Below are 22,346 nucleotides of genomic sequence, written 5' to 3' on the forward strand. Positions count from 1 at the left end.
TTTCAGCCATTAAAGTGGACAAATAGTGAGCTATGCAATCTGGACCAATGTGCGCTACACACTGTGGACAGCCCTACTGACAGGCTTGACTCCCGTCTTTAGGCAGCCCTAGAAAGCAGCCAATGTTTTAAGTTTACAGGTTTGAAAACCCAAGTCAGTTTCTAGGTGGAACTGAGCTCTAGCAATTTAAACAGTGTCCCAATAACAGTGTCTCCTTACTGAAAAGTAACATTAATCACTGCATAATACACTTAAATCAGGACTTTCAGGAAAATTTGTGTGAGCTCAGCTACTGTGTGTCCAGTCTAAAGAACCCCATCTCACCCTGGTCCTGGCCATGCACGAGAGCCAACTGCCTAACTGTTGAGGAAACCTATTCCAAATATGTTCTGGAAACAGTTTTCAAATGGGAAAAAGTACAGAAAATTAAGATTGAGCCTCGACTTACTAACAAAGTAAGAAAACATAAAAACATAAGTCTAGGTTCAGACTGTAAGGTACTTTTTCCCAGTGCTGGCCTCATATATGCTATGCAAGAATTCTACCACAGAGGACATTGCCAAGCCAAATTAAATACTTAATTTAAAAATGAGATAATGGAGCCCGGCGGTGGTGGTACACACCTGTAATCCCAGCACTCTAGAAGGCAGAGGCAGGAGGATTTCTGAGTTTGAGGCCAGCCTGGTCTACAGAGTGAGTTCCAGGATAGCCAGGGCTACACAGAGAAACCCTGTCTCAAAAAAACCAAATCCAAAAAAACCAACCCCCCCCCCCCAAAAAAAATGAGATAATGGGACTGGAGAGATAGTTTAGACAGTTAAGCACATGCCTCAAGAGCATGGGGACAAGACCAAGCCCATGTAGAAAGTCTAAAAGCCAAGCACACATCCAGGCACAGAGACAGAATCTGGACTTTGCTGGCTGGCCAGCCTCGTGAACCAGTGAGCTACAGATTCAGGGGAAACACTATGTCAAAAATAAGCACTCAAGTGACTGAGGAGATACCTGACTTCAAACTCTGGCTTTCCATAAATACATTCCCACATTGTGTACCCATGAGCACATACAAACACACAGAGACGCATGAAAATGTACACATATACACTGAACACACACATTCAAAGCTGGGAAGAATTAAAACTGTATACTCACAGTACATTTTCTACATCCAATACTTTGGTAAATGAACCAGAAACACTTGCCTTAATTATTCTGTTCTATGACAAGTGAGTAATTGAGTGCTGCATGTTCTAACGCACATATCAAGCTCTGGTTTGCCGCATACGGTAAAACAGAGCCAATTCTTGCCCCAGAGTCAAGCATATTCCACTCTGCTGCTCAGTTAAATAAACAGACACTGCCTGGGCATTCTCAGGCTTTTCTCCTTTCCTTCAACACCATAAAGGTTGTTTACCTGGAAAAGATGTTAGTTGGGGATGTGCGGCTAAGGCTGTGGGTGTACCAAGTGTCCCCAAACCACCAAATTCTGAATGCCCTGAGCTGGCCGAATGTAGACCAAAGCCTGGGTGGCTGACCACTGGGAAGGCACTCGGCACTGTGGACAGGTTAAACGGCTGATCCCCAGCTGCTCTGAATAAATGTCCTGGAGGGGAAAAAACACACTTAAAGTCGCTTAGATAAAACATGAGCATTACCTGCATTCATGAAGTTTACAAAAATAGTTATTCAATTTTTATATTATATTTTCTTAAGTTATACTCTTCAAACCCTACAGAATGTTTCTAGAAACATAAAACCATTTTCAGGTTACTCAAAATGACTAGAAGACCCTCAGTAGTTTGAACTTCAGATGTTAGAACAGATGCTAAGAAAATAATTTTTGTATCTGAACTGAGGAAGTGGTCAGTTTTGTCAATACAGGTACATTGATGTGACATCACGCTCTTTTGTTCTTGAGAAAAATAAAAACAAATCTAACACTGAAAATCTAAGAAATGGACGCAACTCAGTTACCAAATAATCATTCAAATGATCAGACTTGGCGCAGAGATGTCACTTTCATGTACAAAGTCAAAGTTCTGTTCTCTGTCTGATATTTCGTTAAGAAGAACATCCCAATTCCCAAGGCAGCTTGTACCAGGGTGGTCAAATAGTGTCAAAGACAGCACAATTAATACACTTACTAAAGCATTTCTAAATAAAGTCACAAGTCCATTTGTGCAGAACAAGAAAAAAATCTTTCCTTTACTCACAGGAAATAATCAGGACACTTTGCCCTCTTACCATGAAGGCAGGAGTATTGAACCTAGTATTTTAGGTTCTTTAAAGAATTCACTTTAAATGGTAGGGCACAACTTTAATCCCAGTACTCAGGAGGCAGAGGCAGACTGATCAATCTCTGTCACTGGGGGGCAACATGGTTTGTGTAGTGAGTTCTAGACCAACCAGAACTACTTAAGGAGCCGCGGCCTGAAATAAATTAAATAATTTATTTTGCATATGAAGATGGTAATACACATCTGTAACTCTGCACTCGAAAGGTCAAGGCAGGAGAATTCAAAGTTCTAGGCCAGCCTGGGCTTCATAAAGAGTTCAATCCTACCCCGTGCTAATTAATGAAACTCTGGTTCTTGTAGATGCAGCATAAAGACAGTCAAGGGCTGCCCCGGATTAGGGTCTCCCAGGACTCCGTAGAGAAAAAGCCTATCTACTTTGTGAATATTACTGGGCTTTAGAGTTCACACAGAGCAACACTCTAGTATTATCTCTGGTCTACCTGTGACCAGGGATGAAATTTTCACTAATTGATTTGTTAATCCATGAAGTAAATTTAAGTGAATTATAAATGGGAATACCATTGCTTATCACTTAGCTGTTTATCAAATGTTAACTCTGATTTTCTGGTTCTTAAGAGAACAAGGGAAAGACCTAAGAACTTCCATAGACTGAGTGCTATGTTTTTAAATGAAATAATACTAATATTTTCATTAAAATAAGAATATTCAAAGAGAAAATATATGTCTTCTACAGGAAGAAGTTTGGATTCAAGGAGCTGCCCCAGACAGTGAAGCGATAGCCCTGTCCCTACAAGGAACACAAAAGTCTGTAAGGCAAGAGAACAAGGAAGGACCCGAGTGGATGGGGGTGGAGGGGCTTGTTTTACTTTTTTCACTTGGTTAGTTTATTAGTTTGTTCTGTTGGTGCAGGCTTTCCCTATGTAGTTCTAGTTAGCTTGGAACATAAAATGTAGGCTAGGTTGGCCTCCAACTCACAGAGTTGGTTTCTGAGTTTGCTGGGATTAAAGAAATGAGCTAAAGACCAAAGACATGATCTTATGTGTACATTCTAATCAGTCAATGGGATTTTATTGTTTAAATCCAGAATATAAAGTTAGTGAAATTTATAAAATCTGAATTTACTTTTGAATTATTAAGGATTCTAGATATTGGCTTTGAATCCAAGTTCAGACAAAACAGGGACAAATACAGTTAAGTCAACAATCACTATCTCTGATTCTAACCAACTAAACCAAATAAATCAACTTCTTGACTCAGTTGTGCCAATCAAACATTTTCTTTACAAACATACACACACATACTTCCTCCTCTACCTATGTTTCTGACAAATGAGTTAAACTCAAAATTCCAGTTGTATAGACTATATAGTCATGCACATTTTACATATGAGTAAATATATGATATATGTGCATGTGTATGCCTGAAATAGCATGTGGGTCCTATAGGACAAACGTGGTGTCATTCTCAAGCACTATCCACTATTTCCTTCAGGACAGACTCACTCTCATTGGTCTGCGGCATACTGCCTGGATAGGCTGGTGGGACAGCAAGGCCCAGGGACCCGGGGGCTCCACTTCCTTGGGGCTGGACACCACACTAAGTTTCTGATTTTTCCTTTTCTACGTGAGTTCTGGTGCTAAAACTCAAAACCACACGTACAAGCGTGTGGCTTTTGTTGACAGAGATATCCCCAAGGCCCATCTCATTTCTACTTAAAAAAGTAAGTAGTACTCAATTGTACCTTGCGGACTACATGTATGCAGTCATGGCTTAATTAAAAAACGAAACTGTGGGACAAATTTAAGCTCCCAACACTACACAAAATATTATGAAAGACTAAAAACGCTAAAATTAGTGATGGCTAAAATTACAGAAACAATTTTATGAGAACTAATGAATTAGCTTTAAAAAGATGCATAAAATCTAATTAAGCATTAATTTCATTATTTTGAAATTTAGCAAAAGAGCTAAATTTTAATCTCATGGGCAGAAAACAAAATATCTGAATGCTTATTGCTCCTGTAGCAACAATTAAAAATCAGGAAAATATCTGATCACAATAAAACATTTTTAATTATATAAAAAGTGCTATAAAAGGAGGATGTGAATGTGTGATCTCTTTATTGGGAGATCTTCCTTTCCTCCCTGCAAATGTAAGCATTCTTAAAGACTGTGTCCTCTCTGTTCCTGCCCTTCTTCCACACCACCATGGCTTTAACAGCTCAGTGGGAATGGCCTCTGGGCCAGGCCTGGGCCCATGAGCAGGAATGGAGTCTCACTGTCCCGGTGCCTCCCCATTCCTGGGAGGTCAGGCCACAGGAGGACTTGGCAGACTGAGTCCCACTGTGGTACTTTCCTCACACTCTCTCTTATACTTCAGAACCTCTGAGACAATATACTCTTCTCTGTGACTTGTTTTATATAATCCTATCTGTTTCTTACTATATTAAAATATGCTGTTCATTAACCAAGAAATAGCCCAGAATCTCCCCCAAATATCCTTCTGAATATTATTTAACATTTGTTTATTTTATTCCATGACTAGGATATAGTTATGCAGGAAAAATTCATTTCTTAATTTTTACTCTTTACCAAACACTCAACAAAGATCTCAGTACCTATTATAAGAAACAGAAAAACAGTTCATTTAAAAGACTAAACTAATCAAGAGCCATTCTTTGAATTACTAAAAATATAACATCCTCACTGAGGTTTATTTAGTCTCAGAAGCAAATTCAATATCTGTATTTTTTTTTTAATACAGCAAAAACCTACTGAAAGGATTACCCGCGCTGCCAGGGCCAGGTCAAGAAGAAGCCAGAAGCTGTAAACCATCTTAAACTCTGAAGCTATTGTTCACAAGGGAGTCATTTTCTTCACGTTGTGTGGTGTGTGTGTGTGTGTGTGTGTGTGTGTGTGTGTGTGTGTGTGTTGTATGCATGTTCACATGTGTGGTCAGGAACACATGCACAAGTGTATACTCAACATTAACTTTTTCTCCATCACTTTCAAACTATGTTTTGAGAAAGGTGCTCTCACCAAACCTAAAACTCCACAATTTGCTTGGTGGCAAATGAACCCCAGATGTGCCTGTCTTGACCTCCCCAGCACAGATTACAGTGTGCATGGTTACCATGCCTGTTTTTGTTAAATGTATATACAAGATCCCAGCTAAGGTTCTCATGCTACTGCGCCATCTCCCAAGTCTACAAAGGGAATTTTAAATTGATCACAGATAGGAAGAGCATGATTGTACCTCTTATCATCGACAATTAAAAATGTAAATGACATTTCAAATTCAGCTCATCCTGTACTACTAAGAAAGCAGGACATGAAACAGTACATGTCAAATAGAACCTATTAACTCCCTAAATATAAAACAAGATTATCTGAATATTACAAAGTTCTATTTTTGGAAGAGTAAATGTTTTTCTATGTTGATATACCATATGTCAATATATATGCTCAAAAATAAAACTATCCTGATTAAAAACAAGTTTTCTTAAAGAAAATGTCTGCACACTTAGATGGTTAAGGCAATATTGCTCCCTTAGCTGAAGATGCTCAGTTTGCATGCTGTGTGTGCAAATTTTATTTTACTTTTAGTTTTTGCTTTAACTGATGATAAGTGACCAGGGAAAACTTAGATAATGAAAATTCATGTACAGTGCAATGCTAATAGATTCTTAAGTTGAATAGTTTTTAGCACAACTTTTCAAGTCTACCAGGTCACACACTTAAATTTATTAAAAGCAGAAAGCAAATGTCAGTATGTCAGTCATGAGGAATGGTATTATTAATACCTTTGTTACCAAGGACTTGTTACTCTCACTGAACAATAAGGTCTTCCCACCTCACCAGAAGCAAATAACAATACACAGACTGAAGTAATGCCCTCAGCCTAAAGTGCCTGCGAGTGAAGTCTACTATCACTTTGGAAAAGTCCAAAAGTTACAGTAAACATAGTTGATATAAGAAACCAGGATGGGAAATATCTAAGCTTTAAAATCAGAAACAACAAAACCTAACCAAAGCTCACTATACAAGCTATTTTTCTGTGTACCAGAACTGTTCCTGATCTTTCAGTGCTACACAGAGTTGCTGCTCCGTGTCTACAATCTTGTAATACTGCCACATGATTGACATCATTACAGAATCAGTCTATGGTTTGTAATCTGAAAAATGTTGCCAAGCCTAGAAACGGTATTCATTTAAACACATCCCATGGGTCTTTAAATCAGTGATAAGGGAGCATATAAATCAAAACAAACATAACTAAATTGCTATCAATTGAATAATTCAATTATCAGTTAATACATTGAATTCTTAACCATTTCAATGTAAGTATTTGAAACTCAAAATAAGGAAGATAAAACTTTGAACTTTAATTAACAAACAACCAAAAGAATTCTTTAGTTCATGTGGATAGAATATTTCTCCACAAATAATCTTCATTTTATTCTTGTATTCTCTTATTTGGAGCCATTGAAGCCTTATGTCTTAATATTTAGAAAGATGTACAGAATACAGAGTCTAGTCATTCACTGATTTTTTTTTCCTTAAGACAGGAATTCACAATGCAGCACACGCTAGCCATGGACTCAGTATGTGGCTCAGACCTGCAGTGTCCTGGAGCCTTTCTGCTTCAGGGTCTCAATGCTGGGGTTACAACATGCATGACCAACCTAACTTATTTTCATTTTCAAGTACTTATTCCGAGATCATTTTATAATCACAAAAATTGAAAAAGTAACAGCAAGTTCCTATGTATCTTTTCTGTAGTCCCTCCTATGTTAATATCTTTTATACGACGATAGATCAATCTTCAAAGCCAAGAAATTAACCTTAATTAGGCAAAAAAAAGTATTGCCTTTAATCATATTTCCCACTAATCTTTGTCCCAAGATTCAAGAATCCTTTATTACATTGAATTTTGTGCTTTTAGCTTTCTTCTGTCAGCTACAACTTTTGTCTTGTGCTTCAGTGATAGGTATAAACCAGAGACTGGAGCTTGTTTAGTGCTTTGTAACAATCAGAAGAGTTCTACATCACTGAGGATGACACTCAATAGCTCCCTCTCAGAGCAGGATACCCAAGGTTCATGTTTCTTTGCAGTCCTGCTGATGTTAATTTTGTCACTCAACTGCTAACTATTTCTATTTCAGGTTTTGGGTTTTTTTTGGGGGGGGGGGAAATAAGTCAGTAAAAACATGGGTTGCTTTGGAAACAAAAGCTATTAATTTGTACCCCTTCAATCTAAGAGGTTAGAATAATTCCTTCTTTGTAGCAAACATTTTATTAAATCTACTGAAAGGAGTTAAAATGCTTAAAAAAAACCCCACATGTCTGATATACATTGAAAACATGCAAACACTGCTTTTATTATTAAAAGGAAAAAATAACTGAGAATAATTTTAAAGAATGTTTTCTCAATAAGCAATAAAATATGTTTCCCCACAATGAATACAAACTATTATAACCAGCTTTCAAAACCACACAGAGCATATTACTTTGCTAGGGCTGTCCTCATAGCTTAGGGAAGTCCTGCTAGAGGCCTCAGTCAGCCAGCATGAGGGCAGGGCCCTGTGCCCTTGGCTCCCTCGGGAGCACCAGGAAAGGACTGGCTCCATTGTTTCTCCTAGCCTTGGATATTCTCCTTTGTCCTCACTGGACACGCCCTGTGTGGGGGCACAGCCACAGCAGAGAGGGGCCTGCTCACTGTCTTCCTTTGAACTGGAAGAACCCATCTCCAAGTAAGAGAACACGCTGAAGCACTGCGATTTGGGCTCCAACACATCTTTTTTCGTTGTAACAAGAAGATAACACTCTAACCCCAATAATGGGCTAGTTACTAATATCACTTAACTGATTTGGACATACTATCGTTTGTCAGTAACTTACTACTAAAGTCTCCAACAAAAACTACAAAGTCCTACTAGTAAAAGGTAAAATAATATTCCAACCATGCTTAGGTTCTTGAGTCCAATCTCCCATTAGATATTCTTCACTAAGAAAAGGCAGAGGAGACTATGAAGATAATTCAGGGAGCAGAAGGACTTGCTGGGCAACCCTGAGAGCCCAGTCCACTAACTAAAGCTCACGAAGCGGGTGGGTGCACATCTGCAATCCCAGCCCACCCGGCCTGGCGAGCCCTGGGGCCCAGCAGAACAGAGTGGGAGGCGAGATCTGCCTCCGTAAGGACATGTGCTAGTGCACAATAAAGAAATGCATAAATAAAGTTTAAAATGAGAGAAGACAGCTGGACAATGGAAGCCTTAAATTAAGACTTGCAGAAACCTATAAAATCAGTACAGCAACTGCAGAGAAAAGTATTCATATGCTAAGCATCAGTGTGATGTAGGTAAGGAAATGTGCTGTGTCTATTAAACATCTATGGAAGACTTCTCGCATCCCTTACTGACCCTCCACTGCCAGTAAACTTGAAACCTGGCTGTCTTTTAGTTATGTCCGAACTCCACCTCAGATTGGTTTTTAAACACTGCCTCTTCAGTATGTCAAATGATTTTTTTTATATTTACAAAAGAGCACTTTATTCTTATGTATTAAACAGTGCTAAACTAAACAAGTTACATTCCATCTTGATGATAATGAACTGAACCTCTGAACCTGTAAGCCAGTCCCAATTAAATATCGTCCTTTATAAGAGTTGCTTTGGCCATGGTGTCTCTTCACAGCAAGGGGAACCGTGACTAAGATGCACCAGATGCACACTCTCTAGGACACTGTTTTATTGGGGGATGGGCCACAGAACCTGACACTATGAAGTACTGTCTAATATGGCATGAATGTATCCACCAGAATGCTGACATGTTCTCCAACAGGCAGCACCTCATGGTGTCACTTTGGTTATGTGTTCCTTGTACTGTCAAGTAAAATACATGCATAATCTATAGAGTCTGCCTTAAGTCAGCTGCCTAGCTAGCCCCTGAGATTAGGTCTTGCAAATACAGTCTTGCCTAATTAGTCAGAAAGAATAAAAGATCGTGTGAAACCAGATGCAGGAATTCTAAATAAAACATTAAGAGTACTCACTTTCTTTTTCTTTTCTTTTCTTCTTTTTTTTTGGGGGGGGGGGGGTTTGGATTTGGTTTTTTCGAGACAGGGTTTCTCTGTATAGCCCTGGCTGTCCTGGAACTCACTTTGTAGACCAGGCTGGCCTCGAACTCAGAAATCCCCCTGCCTCTACCTCCCAGAGTGCTGGGATTACAGGCGTGCACCACCACCACCCGGCTGAGTACTCACTTTTGTTATCTAAAAGTCACTGTTAGAAATACTTCTAATACGTCTAAATATATACTCTGTATGAATAATGCTAAATATAAACAAATTTAATATTAAACGTCAAATAATGCTAGTAGGATGACTTATTTGGATGCTCTTTAACCCTAAAATAGTGCTGACCTCTCCCCTGCTTCCTTCCCTGAATGAGGTGACAGACTGCTGGTTACTTCAGTGTGGTCACTGACCAATTTGCACCAGACCTGGTGCTACTCACTGAAATCTGACTCAGCTTCATGAAGCCATTCAGTTTGTCAGGGCTGTTCATGAACTTGACAAGCAGGACTCCCTTGGTGGTGCCTATGCTCTTACAGGGACTGGCTTGTGTCTCAAGAATGTGCGGCAGATGATCTGACCCTGAACTACTGACTGATTGTTATCTCTTTCCCAGTTCTTCAAAATATACGAGAAGGCCCTCTTTCTGTTATATCTGGGAGAGTTGCATCAAAACATCCCTTTAGATTTTCTATTTCTTTAAAGCATATGGCCAGGAGAAAAGAAGAGCCCAAACTGACAGAGATCTGAAAAGCCAAAACTCGACTTAAAGGATTCACTGTCTTAGAAAGCTGGAGTGGAGCTGGACCAATGGCCCAGTGGTTAAGAGCACTGCCTGCTCTTCCAGAGGTCCTGAGGTCAATTCCCAGCAACCACATGCTGGCTCACAGCCATCTGTAATGGGATCCAATGGCCTCTTCTGGTGTGTCTGAAGACAGCTACAGTGTACTTATATACATAAAATAAACAAAAATTAAAAAAAAAAAAGAAAAGAAAAAAGTAAAAGAATGCTGGAGTGAAGGTGCAAAAATCAGCAGCTTCTATTAAAAAGCCAAGGCCCAAAGTAAATTATTAATTTACTAACAGCCCATGATGATCTGAGCACCTTACTGCTCCACAAGGTGCCGCCCCACTATGAGCTGCCCCACAATGCACTGCACCCCACCCACCCCACACCCTCATCTGCAGCTCCTCATGATTAAGGAGGTCACATGGATGTTTTTGTGAGGTGTGACAGGCAGGCTGACAGCTGACTTGTGTGGCATTCTCCTGCTGCAGCTAGGACCTCTGATGATGACACCCACCGTGCCCACCTGTGGCGCTCCTGTAGGAGCTTCAAAGAGCACTTCACACCGTGCTCCCGGGAGCTGGGATGTTTTGTAGCTCCCTTTGGCTTTGTAAAATGATACATCCTCATCCACAGGGCACACTGAGCATTTGTTTCTGATTAGGACAAATGAGACAGGGGTGTCTTGAGAGCCTTAAGCCTTTAATAATGAGGAAAGTGAAGCCTTTTACAGCTTCTCCTGCAAATGATCAGAGAGCTAGGGATGAATCTGATTTAAAAGAAAACAAAAAACCCCAAAAAACTCTATGTGGTCAGTCAACTAATTTCTCTACAATACCTTACACTTTTGATACTTATTCCAACTCAAATTTGCATAGTCATTTGAAATTACCAAAACAGTACATAGCACAGCATAGAAAACTTGTAGACCCTCCCCCATCTGAAGCATTTTATTTACATGTCTGTGTTACATCTTTAGAAAACCTGAGGTTTTCCTAATATTGTACTTTTCCCCGGCTCATAATCCAAGCTGAGACGGCCAGTACAAGGAAAGCAAAGTAAGAAAGCACTGGCCTGCTGTCTTCTTAGCCCTTCTGTGCGCTTCACATCTGCATTCGTTACTCCATGGTTAACCTGCCTGTCGATCTACAGCAACACTGACGGTTCTGTGATCCTTCATGATTCCATTTAGCCATGCAACAAGTTTTATAGTTTTGCCTGTGAGCCTGGTGTTTAACAATGGAACCATCTCTTCAGCCCTAGCAATGGCACACGTTTTTATCCTCACGGAAACCTGAGGATGATGAAGCAGTCCGAACATGAACCTGGTGTTTAGTGTCGTTTAGGCATTCCTGATGCTCAAGGGTGGGTATCCACCAAAGCATCCAACGCATCACTGCACTGGATGCAAGACATGGTGGAAAGAGCCAGAAAATTAGTAATCATCTAATTGTCAAGTCCTAGTCTTACAAATTTTCCTTTTCCTTCTTTCAATGATGGTTCCCTTATGTATACTGTGTCAGGTTTTAACTGAACACATTCTGTAGAAGAAAACAGATAAAGTCCTTGCTCTTTAGACATAGGGAGAAGATGAATAAAAAAACATCAAATGTATAATTAGACATTGTGAAGACTGCTGTGGAGGAAATGGATAGGTTCAGGGGTAGATAATGGGAGAGCAATTACCTAACCACTATGATCAGTGGAGTCATCTATAATTAAGGTCAGTACTAGTCATTCTTCAGAGATGTGGAACCTGAAGGAACCACTGATTATGAAGAATCAGCTAATAAAGTTATGGTGGCCCACCAGGGACAACTGCTGATGGAGATGCTAGAGCTGGGGAGCTGAATGATGCTCATCAACACTGGGGCGGGGCATCTTTCTCTTCTCCAGCCATAGACTCAAATGCTAAGAGTACTTTATGGACACATTAGAAATAATGTTTAATTTAAGGCATCAGGAATCCCCAGTCAGGTGGACACAAAGTAAATCTTGACACTCAAGTATAAGAATCAAACAGACATAGGAAGATTTTTTCAGACAAAATGGGGGACATGCTTCAGATACTGATCTAGAAAAGAAAGCTTTATACTTGAAGAAGTAAATGGTCAGGAGGCTGGAATACAACAATTAGAATGAGCAGAGCACCAGACAAATGTGAAGAGGGCAGGTGGGGAAAGGGCAATATTAACTTATGTATTACACAGGTTGGAATACACAAAGCATCTCATTCACCCTGGCTATGTGAAAGGTTAATTTGATGACTCTCAGATCTCAGCTCTTGGGGGAGACACTGCAGGTAAGGGCGCTGCAGTGCTCTCACACTGACGTGCAGCTTCTTCCCAGGGTTTTGGCCGCCCTCCTCCCTCTGATGCTGCCTCCATGGCATGGGCATGGAGTGTCTGGAGTGTGGGACCTCAGGTTAAAACAAAAATTGTGAAGTACTTTTCTCTGGCGGCAACAACTTTGAAAGAGGGTTAAAACAGCCACAATAATCCTACACAAGATGGCAATTGTTTCTAATTTATAAAAAGTAAAAAAGACTGGCCAGCCCTGGCAGTTACTCTTCTAATCCTAGCACTTGGAAAATAGAGGTGGAAAGATTCTGAGTTCAAGGTTAACCTGCACTACATAGCAGGTCTCAAGGCCACCCTATATAAAACCAACAATATAAAAACCAATTTGGGGGCGGGGTAGGGTGGATCCAGCTCAGTCAGTAAAGTGCTTGCATGAAGACCAGAATTAGACTCCTAGTGCCTATGTAAAAAGCCAGGTGTAGTGCTGTGCTGTGCTGTGTGCCTGGGAAGGGAGAGAAAGGCTGACCCAGGAGGCATTCCCACAGCAAGCCCCAGGTCCTAGTGAGAAACTACCCTGACTCAAAGGACAAAGTAGAAAGGAATGTCACCTAGGGAGACTTCCAACTTTTACTTGTAACTTCACACACACACACACACACACACACACACACACCACACACACCCTCAAAACCAATCTAAAGATGCTGAAAATCATCCAACAAGAGATCAAAGCCAATGGAGAGTATCTGTAAAAGGAGGAAGAATGTGCATTGGTAGCTTCCCATCCAATGCTGCTGCATAAAACTCCCGGCCGCTACAGAAAACAGTGGGACTAGACAACAGCCAGCCTAGCTATATGAGCTAGAAGATAGAATTCATAGTTAAATAAACACTTAAAAATCAGATGGGTAAAAAAAAAAATATTAGTGATTAGTAAGCACAAACAGAACAAAACACAACCAAAGTCAGAGTCTGAAGGGCCCAGGTGTCTAGCTGTGTGGACACTACACAAACAGGAAAGGACCTGGCCAAGAACATACAGAAATCAACTCTTGAAAAGCAAAGTCACACCCAGCAGATCTGTTAACTGGTTATTGCTCTGTTATACATACTTTCAAGGTTGGCTCAGGAAGTAGAGTCTGATAGGCCATGCTACAGAGTCCAAAGCAGGAAGAGCAGTGGAAATTAACGGATAATCACAAAGCACGGAAAGCACAAACATGAGACTCATTGCGTGGATCTAGACAGTTTCAAATCCACAGGCATCAACAGGAGCTTCTCGAAAAGTATCGTCAGCAGGTATGGCTTCAAAATTCAATATTCAAATGTCCATGTTAAATTGCTCACTTCTATAAAAACTTGACAGTTAAAGGGGAGTAATCAAAGAATAAGAAAATGACAATATTTAAAAATGCACAGCTTGCAGTTATGGCCATACTATAAAAGAAAATGCATAGCATTAAATACATATTTAACTGGACAGAGGTGCAAAATCAGGGGAAGCAGGCAGTGGTGGGCACACCTCTAACCTCAGCACTTAGGAGGCGGAGGCAAGCAAGTCCCTGACTTTGAGGCTGGTCTGGTCTACCAAGTTCCAGGACAGCCAGGACTACACAGAGAAATGCTATATCAAAATCAAAACAACAACAACAACAAAAACCAAAACAAACAAAAGACAGGAAAAGATAAAAGAAAATCATACTAATAAAGACAAATAAAGATAAGAGATCACTGAAACAGAAAAAAGGGCATAAGAAAATTCAATCAGATTCACAGCTTATTCATTAAAAAAAAAAACCACTGAAACCAATTAAGCTCTACAAAATGAGAACAGGCAAACATAGATATTAACAATGAAACAGTATAAATAGGGCTCATGAATTCATCAACACATAAATCCCTTCAAAGTCACCAATCAAACCTCACTTAAATAAAAAGAGAACCCGTGCTGTTTGCATATGTTCTCCTAGGGATGAAACCAGGACATCCTCAAAGTAGGACGGTGAGGAACCACTGAGCCATGACTGTTCTGCAAAGGTAAAGCTGTAACTTAGCATCTTATAATAAGGAAACGTTTACAACACACACACACACACACACACACACACCCCTCCCTCAAGGCTTTGAAGACTTTAGGGCTGAATTCTGGCAAACATTTAGAAAAGTAAAACCAATTATATGCTCTTCCAAAATGCAGTAAGAATGGGGACTCACCCAAATAATTTGCAACAGAGAATGACAAGGAAAGAAAACTGAACCAATAATCCTGGTAGTTTGTCTAATAGAACTTTAACAATGCTTTAAGAAAATAATACTGCATAATTAATTGGAATTTGATCCCTGAAGGATATAAGGGTTTATCATATTAAAAAATTAGTCAATTACTTTACCTTATTAGCAAGATAAAAATCAAAGGCTGTGTCAGCATTTCAATAGATGCAACCATGTGACAAAAATCAATACTAAATTAAATAAAACCTCAAAAGTCAATGATGTCTGTTATTATCAGTTCTATTCAGTGTTGTGCCAAACAGCAAAAGCTCATGAAGCAAAGTAAAGAAACAAACATTACACAAGTTGGAAACTGAGGCAGCCCCAGCACAAATCCAGATGTATTAAGAAAAGATATGAATGATAAGTGCGAAAGTGAAAGTTTGCTCGATATCAGTGTTTAGAGATATACATATTTAAAGTCAGGACCAAGTGACCCACAGCTGAAATTATAGCATACATATAACATATATGGACTGAGCATAGATATCTTTATATATTTAAAATATATATGGAATAATTAAAGAAAGAGAGATCATGAATTTGAGCATGAACAAAATGTATGGTGACGTGTGAGAAGGGTAGAAGGGAGGAAAGGGAAGACAGTGTAATTATATCTAATTTCAAAAACAAAAGAATTAAAAACCAAAACCAAAGCCAGACAGACGCTGTAATACACCAACTGGAGTGGTTTACAATGTTCTTCAGTGGTACACTAGGCACCCTGACTATGTGGGATCAACTCTTCAATGTTGCTTGTGGAGGATAAATGTTACAGCCACTTCAGAAAGACACTTGCCAAATTTCAAAGTAAGCAGATACTTAGAATATTCTCTAGCATCTCCCAGCCCAGGTATTTACCCAAGAGAAATAAAAACATATGTAAACTCAAGGGCTTGTAACTGGAACACTCGTGGTTGCCTCAAGCTAAAACACTACCACACCTATCACTGGGGAATGATTACACAAGGTCTAGCATGGTCATAAAACAAAGTAGTACTAGTAAGATGAAAGAGTGAGCTACTATATAAATAATCTTATAAAAGTTTTAAAAGAATTATGAAAGATACAAGCCACAAAAGCAAAAATGACTTCATTTACATAAAAGTCCAGAAACAGTAAACAGTGGCAGACGGCAGGGCACGCCCGCCTGCCAGGGTGGAGATGGCAGATCAGACACGGAAGGGAGGGCCTAACCTGGGCTGCATGAGAACACACAGGCTTTCTTGTTGTGCTGACTTACAGTTTCATTCATTTCAAAGCTCAAACATGAACTGCAGAGGATAAACTAAATTTGTCTGTTTATCATGTTGCAGTGTTAGACTGGAAGGTCTCAGAATTCTGGAGTTTTTTAATACAGTGAGAAAACTAACACAGAGCAAGAATTTACTGTCCTAAATGTCCAGATCATCTCTGAACACTCTAAAGTCCTTATAGATTTTTACATAAATTAATTCTTTAAAATTCTGTACAATGTATTTTGGCCATATTAACTTCCTACCAGCAATTTGTCCCAGATCCACCCAACTTTCCTAGCCATCCACATAGTTTAAAAAACAACTGTAAACAAATACTTGAGGTTATTACTGCAGGTAAACTACACCTAAGAAAGCAACAGAAGTGAGAGGTTTGATTTAACTGCCCTCATGGCTGGTGACTAACGAAAGAGGTGGAGACAGTCAAGAGGAACTGCAGACACAGGAGGGAGTCTTGGTGCCACCTACTAAAGTGACAGAGGGCTAGAACAAAGATACCACCTAGAGCTTTATTTTGAAAGCAGAACCACTGGGATTAATACGTGGGCATGGAGGAAGAAGAAAAAAAATCACAGTTGAAGTCACTGGACTTCTGGAGGAACAGTGGCTCTACTATGAAAATGAATGGGGAAGAATGTAAAAAAAAAACTGGTTTGGTAGAAAATGAAAACGTTTTGGTTTGTTGCGGTTGAGATGTACATAAAACATTTATACAAAATGTACAATTAGAATGTGAAAACGTTCAGACAGTTTTTCATTCAAGTACACTTAAAGAGCCTAGAGATAAAAAGACTTCAGACCCAAAACCTAAAAAACTTTAGTAAAGAAACTAAACCCGAATCAAGAGAAAACAAACAAAAACTGAAGAAACTGGAGAAATAGCAAAAAACTAAGAGTGGTGTAAGGGAGCCTAAGAGGCGAGCAAAGACTGGTCAGTGGTCAGCCACGGGAGAGCAAGGAAGGAGCTCTGTGCTGGAGAGTCGGTGCTGGGAGCAGGATGACAGGGACGGACAGACGGAGGGCTAGAGAACTGAGAACGCATGGCGCGCTCTGAGAAAGCAGCATGCAGGAACTTTAGCAGAAAATAGATTAAGAGTCACATCATAGTCGGGAAAAGAAGGGTTGGGAGCACACTGGTTATTAAGAAGGTGATGAAGGAGCCCTTCACACTCACAGACGTGATCAGTAATGACACTGCAGACAAAGAATGAAGTTCTTGAAAAGCCTTCAAATACTCTTTGTGCAGGAAACCACAAGTATTTGCCTCCTAGAAGACTGAAAGCTGTGTCTTAAGTTTGGCCTTTACTGCACTTAGTTTTTTACACAAGGACTACGAGAGAAACTTCTGAGTAAGTTCACGGAAGCTGGCTTCTCTTGCCTGTCTTCTCACTTCGCCTGCTCCCCTTCTGTCTCACTGTTGTTCTCAGTTCTGGGATTGAACTCTTTCTTACATTTTATAAGTCTGTACTCCACCAATGAAATACATTCTTGGGCCTTTCTAATCCTGACAGTTGCCAAGTGGTCTGTCTGTCTTCCTTGAGCTTACTATGCACTACAAGCAAGCCTACTGTTTGTAATCTTCCCATCTCAAACTCCAGGCCTGGGCAATTATTTGTTTATTTAGGAAAGGGCTGGAGGGCCAGTTAGAGTCTACAGGATTACAGATAAGGTGGGACAATCATGAAGCCAGCAGTTGTGAAAGTGGCTTGAATTGAATCAGAGGTAAGTTCCTTAAGAAGTCAATTAGGCAGTAATATTTTGAAGTCAGTCATGGGAACCAGGAGCCAGTTAGTTATTCAATAGTTTTCAAAGTACCTGATTGATTATTTTGATTAAATCTCAGTCTACTTTCAATATTCTTAGTGATTTGTGTTATCTTTATCAGACCTGACACATATTATAACCAAAGCTCAACAGGTGAGAAGTCTACCGAAAGCCTGAGTTCAGTCGTCTCCCTGGCCTGATTCCTAACAACCATGTACTACTTTTCTAAGTACTAGAAATGAAAAGATTGTTGTTCCAAACTCCTATGTCAAAACCACAAAGAGACTACTGGACTATTGTAAGACGGGGACTTGGAAACTAGGCTGGGAGAGCTGTATCCTCTAGTGCTCTTATGAAAAGAGGATAAAAGAACTATGTTCTGCAGCTGTGGCCCCCAACGTCTATGCTCACAGGATCAAGGGAATTTAGAGGGTTCAGGGTTCTCCTGAGACTTGAGGATTCCTAAAACTACTCGGAGATAATAAAAGCAGCAGTGATTTGGAGGTTAGACTCTCCAGCACTCAGAGCTGCCAACAAGCTGTGCATAAAGGATGCAGCTTTCAAGAATGATCATCACACTAGGGTGGGGCTTTGATGATGCAGGCGCTAAATCAGCCTGTGGTCCTATGACAACGCACCCACACTCCTACAAGCAACACAAATATGCTCTGTTGGGTAAAGGTTGGGTGGAATTGTTCCTTTGGTCTGCTGTTGCTCTATCTGGACAGATGTTTGCTTATTGCTCTGCGGGGGAAAGTCACTCACGACCACCTTCTTACTTTTTACTTCTTACTTTTCTTGAGGGCCTAAATCTTATTCCACTGGAAAAGCTATACAACAAACTGTCTTGCTTTTGATTTTTTTCTACCAAGAGAAAGGACACATAAAGAAAGTGCAAATCTCTAAGGAAAAAGCTTTCAAATGCTATAGGTTAGATATAGTTTGCTCCCTAAAATTCTATGTGTTGAAAGTTCAGTCCTCAATATGGTAAAAAGAGGTGCATCTTTAAGATGTAGGGACTAATGGAGTTGATTATGCCACTATCAGAATGACTAATCAGTTCTCCAGACCAGACTAGATTTTATGGACAGTAGACTGTTATAAACAGTGCCACACTGTGTGTTTGGTCCCTTCTACAAATGACTGTCTCCCTGTCTCCTTCCCTGCCACGCTTGTTGTAAGTCGGGGGCATTCACTAGATAGTACCATAATGTTTAGAATGTTTATCAACAGAATGAAATGCCATGTAAGTCTCTTTGCATAGGAAATACTTTATAAAATATTCATCCAGTATTATGTAATAGTAACACCAAAACAGACTTAAGACACTTACCAGACACTGAGTCAGGCGATACCTTCATCTTGGACTTCCCAGCTTCAAGTACTGTAAACACAAATTTTTTATACATATAAAGTACCAACTATGTGATGTTTTGTTATAGTACCAGATTAGACTAAGCCAAGAAATCAGTCAACTCTTAAATATATATGCTTAGCCCTGAATGCAAAGCAGGACTTCTTCAGTAAGAAACAAAAGCAACCAGGAGTAAAACCATTAAAATTGGCTCCATCAAAGTTGGAAGTTTTATTATCAAAAGATAATGTACAATGAACAAATACATATATGTATCAGATGATGAAAAGGTATTTCCATGTGTAATTTAAAGGCATTTCATATCTAAAATAATTCACAAATACTCAAGGAAAAATTTTGACTCATTAGAAATATGATCCAAAGTCCTAAGCAGGCATTAAAAAAGAAATGCAGAAGTTAAAAGTCTTACAAAAAACTGAAAAGGCACCTCAATTAAGCACTGCTTCACTGATCAAAAATACCTCCAGCTCTGATGACCCCAGGTGCTGGGCATAAAAACACAGCTGTTAGGGAAAGTGATAATACCACAGGTGCTAGAATGTGCTTATATGTATCAGTTTCTATACATAATGATGTCCTTAACAGCATTATTTATAATGGACAAAACTGGAAATATTAAAATTTTCTACCAATAACAACAGAATATAAATATACAGACCACTAGGTTATAACAAACATAAAGATAACCTAGTCCTGTATCCTTACAAATACATCTCCTCCTTACATCTCTTACTACATCACCTTTCAGGAAACATGCCAGGTCATGTCAGGGCTTCTCCTTTTCTATATGCCTCCACGCAGTCTTTCTATCCCAGATGAATCTGTTACCTGCTGTTTCTGGAGCCTTGTTTCCTGCTCTATTTCCAGTCCTCCTCAACCTGGGCCCTCATCATTTTACATCTGAATAAATGTAAGTATCTAACTATAAATGTTAAAATAAATGTAAGGCTCTTTTCACCTCTGGATGCATTCTTCTTACAAACTGTCAGACCCTGCCAGAAGTGTCACCTGAGAGCATTGTCACTAAACCAAACCATTCTTATTGGATAAAGGATAAGAAAAAAATAATGGTTACTATTTACTAGGCATCAACTATAGGTCAGTCATTACTTCATTTATCCTAATACTTAAACCAGCTGCTACAAATGAGACAAGATGCTACCAGTCTTACCAATGAGACAAGTGAACCTTACGAAAAGGTAAGTCACAAAGCTAATAAGTGGGCAAGCCAAGGTTTGATCTAGCAGTCTTTGACTGCAAAGTCCTTGCCTTTAATCATTGCATTACTCTGCATAAATTCTTGTGCATGCATATTTGGTTCTAAGTATTCTGTCATGGCCTACGCCCAGCATAGCCTCCTTCCTGTCTCTCCTCTATAAAGCCACAGCACATATGACCAATCCAGCTACCCTTCCTTACTTCCTAATAGAACCCCCATTTTTATTATGGGCCATAATATGGTCTGTTAAACCCACACTTCCTGTCCTTCTTTGAAGCCAAGGCTATCACTCACACAAGTTTGGAGAGATTAAATGAAAATCTCCAGGTGGGGCTTCTGGGAAGAGCATTCATTCTCTTGGCATGCAACCCTGGCTTACCTCATTCCCCTGGCTTCGTCTGAAGAGCTGTTCTGTCTAGATAGAACATTCCTCATGAAGCTGTGAGGTGCACATGTGAGAACAGCCTCATACTTCCCAGCCTCAGGATCTGAGGATATGCCCCGCTGCCTATCTGTGTATGATGTGTTTCCCATGCTTTCCTGTCATAGTTAAACAAACATACATACATACATACATACATACATACGTGTGTGTGTGTGTGTGTGTGTGTGTGTGCGTAGCACAGCACTGAGAACTCAATCAACCCAGCAATTTCCTCATATACACTGTCACACTGTCTTGACTCATATTTGTAGGACTGAGATAATGATATAAATGTTCATTTAAAGATAAGCATGCTTAGTATATCCTTAACCACAACAGCCTTAGTGTATCAGTTTTACAGAGTCTGCTGTTGATTTTAGTATTTGTTTGAAGGGATCTATCTGAAAAATGAACAAAAAGAAAAGGCAGTAGACTACGGTTCATATTAACTATCACTTAAATTTCTTAATGTTCTATCTCTGTATTAGGTCAAACAGTCAAAATCTCAAATAAATGTACTCTGTAAGGTTGACTTATGCAATTATATTAAATGTCCTTCTCTTTCTTAGCTTTTCCTTGGAGTCAGTATGTAGGCAGGCATCTGAGTGTCTGTGGGCCTGGCTCTGGTGTGCATCAGGTGCTGTTCTACAGAAAGGCTCTAAGGACACGTATCTGCCTTGCTCAGGGCAGAGAAAAGGTTGTTCAGGATTATCTTCTATTCCTGGCAAATGACTGTCTTTATAAGCACCAGGATGAGTGAGTGCGTGCTCCTGCTGGCTTGCCTCCTACTCATTACAGCCTTTGTTCCGTTCCCATGGCTTGTTGGAGGTGACGGCTCATGCCAGGATCCCAACACTTAGACTGAAGGGAAGGAGTTTAGGCTGCATCAGTAACACCAGGCTAACATCATTCGACACTCTTTAAGAGAATCTTTCTTCGTTCAGTGAAGAGCTTTTTATTTTTTAGAGCCTCTCTTTTAATACATTAGTTAACTGATTTTATTTAACACATCCAATTTATTTAACACCTTTGGTGAGCACTGTCCTAATTATTTTTTAGGAAAAGGTAGATTTTCGGAGGGTATTTTGTTCGTTTGCTTCTTAGTTTTGATTTTTCAAGACAGGATTTCTCTGTGTAGCCCTCACTGTTCTGGAACTCGTTCTGTAGACCAGGCTGGCCTCAAACTCAAGTGGTTTATTAAAAAAAAAAAAAGAAATACTTTTTTCACAAAAGCAACAAAACCCATATACATGTATGTCATATATGTCAATAGCTCTAATTGTTCTCATTGTAATGATACTTTTTGTCCCAATTATGGCAATCAAACTAAACATTCCATTGGTTTTAAGTATATCTAAATGTTATTGCTCCACATCCCAAGAAGACAAGGCCTTGGCTCTCTTGACCTGAGCTACTTTTCAGGACTATTCTTAAAATGAACAACTTTGCCGGGCAGTGGTGGCACAAGCCTGTAATCCCAGCACTCTGGGAGGCAGAGGCGGGAGGATTTCTGAGTTCAAGGCCAGCCTGGTCTACAGAGTGAGATCCAGGACAGCCAGGGTTACACAGAGAAACCCTGTCTCAGGGTTTTAAGGAAAAAAACACACACACACAAAGA

General features: G+C 39.7%; 1 protein-coding gene across 19 annotated transcripts in view; it reads right to left on the reverse strand.

The window, feature by feature from the left end:
- Baz2b (bromodomain adjacent to zinc finger domain 2B) overlaps positions 1 to 22,346 on the reverse strand; it is a 211,325-nt gene that overhangs the window by 80,048 nt on the left and 108,931 nt on the right. For 16 of the 19 annotated variants that reach the window (XM_052182539.1, XM_052182537.1, XM_052182528.1 and 13 more), the window contains 2 exons: positions 19,044 to 19,094; positions 1,415 to 1,603 (listed from right to left, as the gene is read on the reverse strand). In XM_052182539.1, the coding sequence (XP_052038499.1) occupies positions 1,415 to 1,603; positions 19,044 to 19,094 (240 nt within the window). The remainder of the gene's footprint in view (positions 1 to 1,414; positions 1,604 to 19,043; positions 19,095 to 22,346) is intronic. The other 3 variants (XM_052182534.1, XM_052182538.1, XM_052182533.1) reach the window with 1 other exon arrangement.

Source organism: Apodemus sylvaticus, chromosome 5 (assembly GCF_947179515.1).
Source record: "Apodemus sylvaticus chromosome 5, mApoSyl1.1, whole genome shotgun sequence".
Taxonomy (NCBI): domain Eukaryota; kingdom Metazoa; phylum Chordata; class Mammalia; order Rodentia; family Muridae; genus Apodemus; species Apodemus sylvaticus.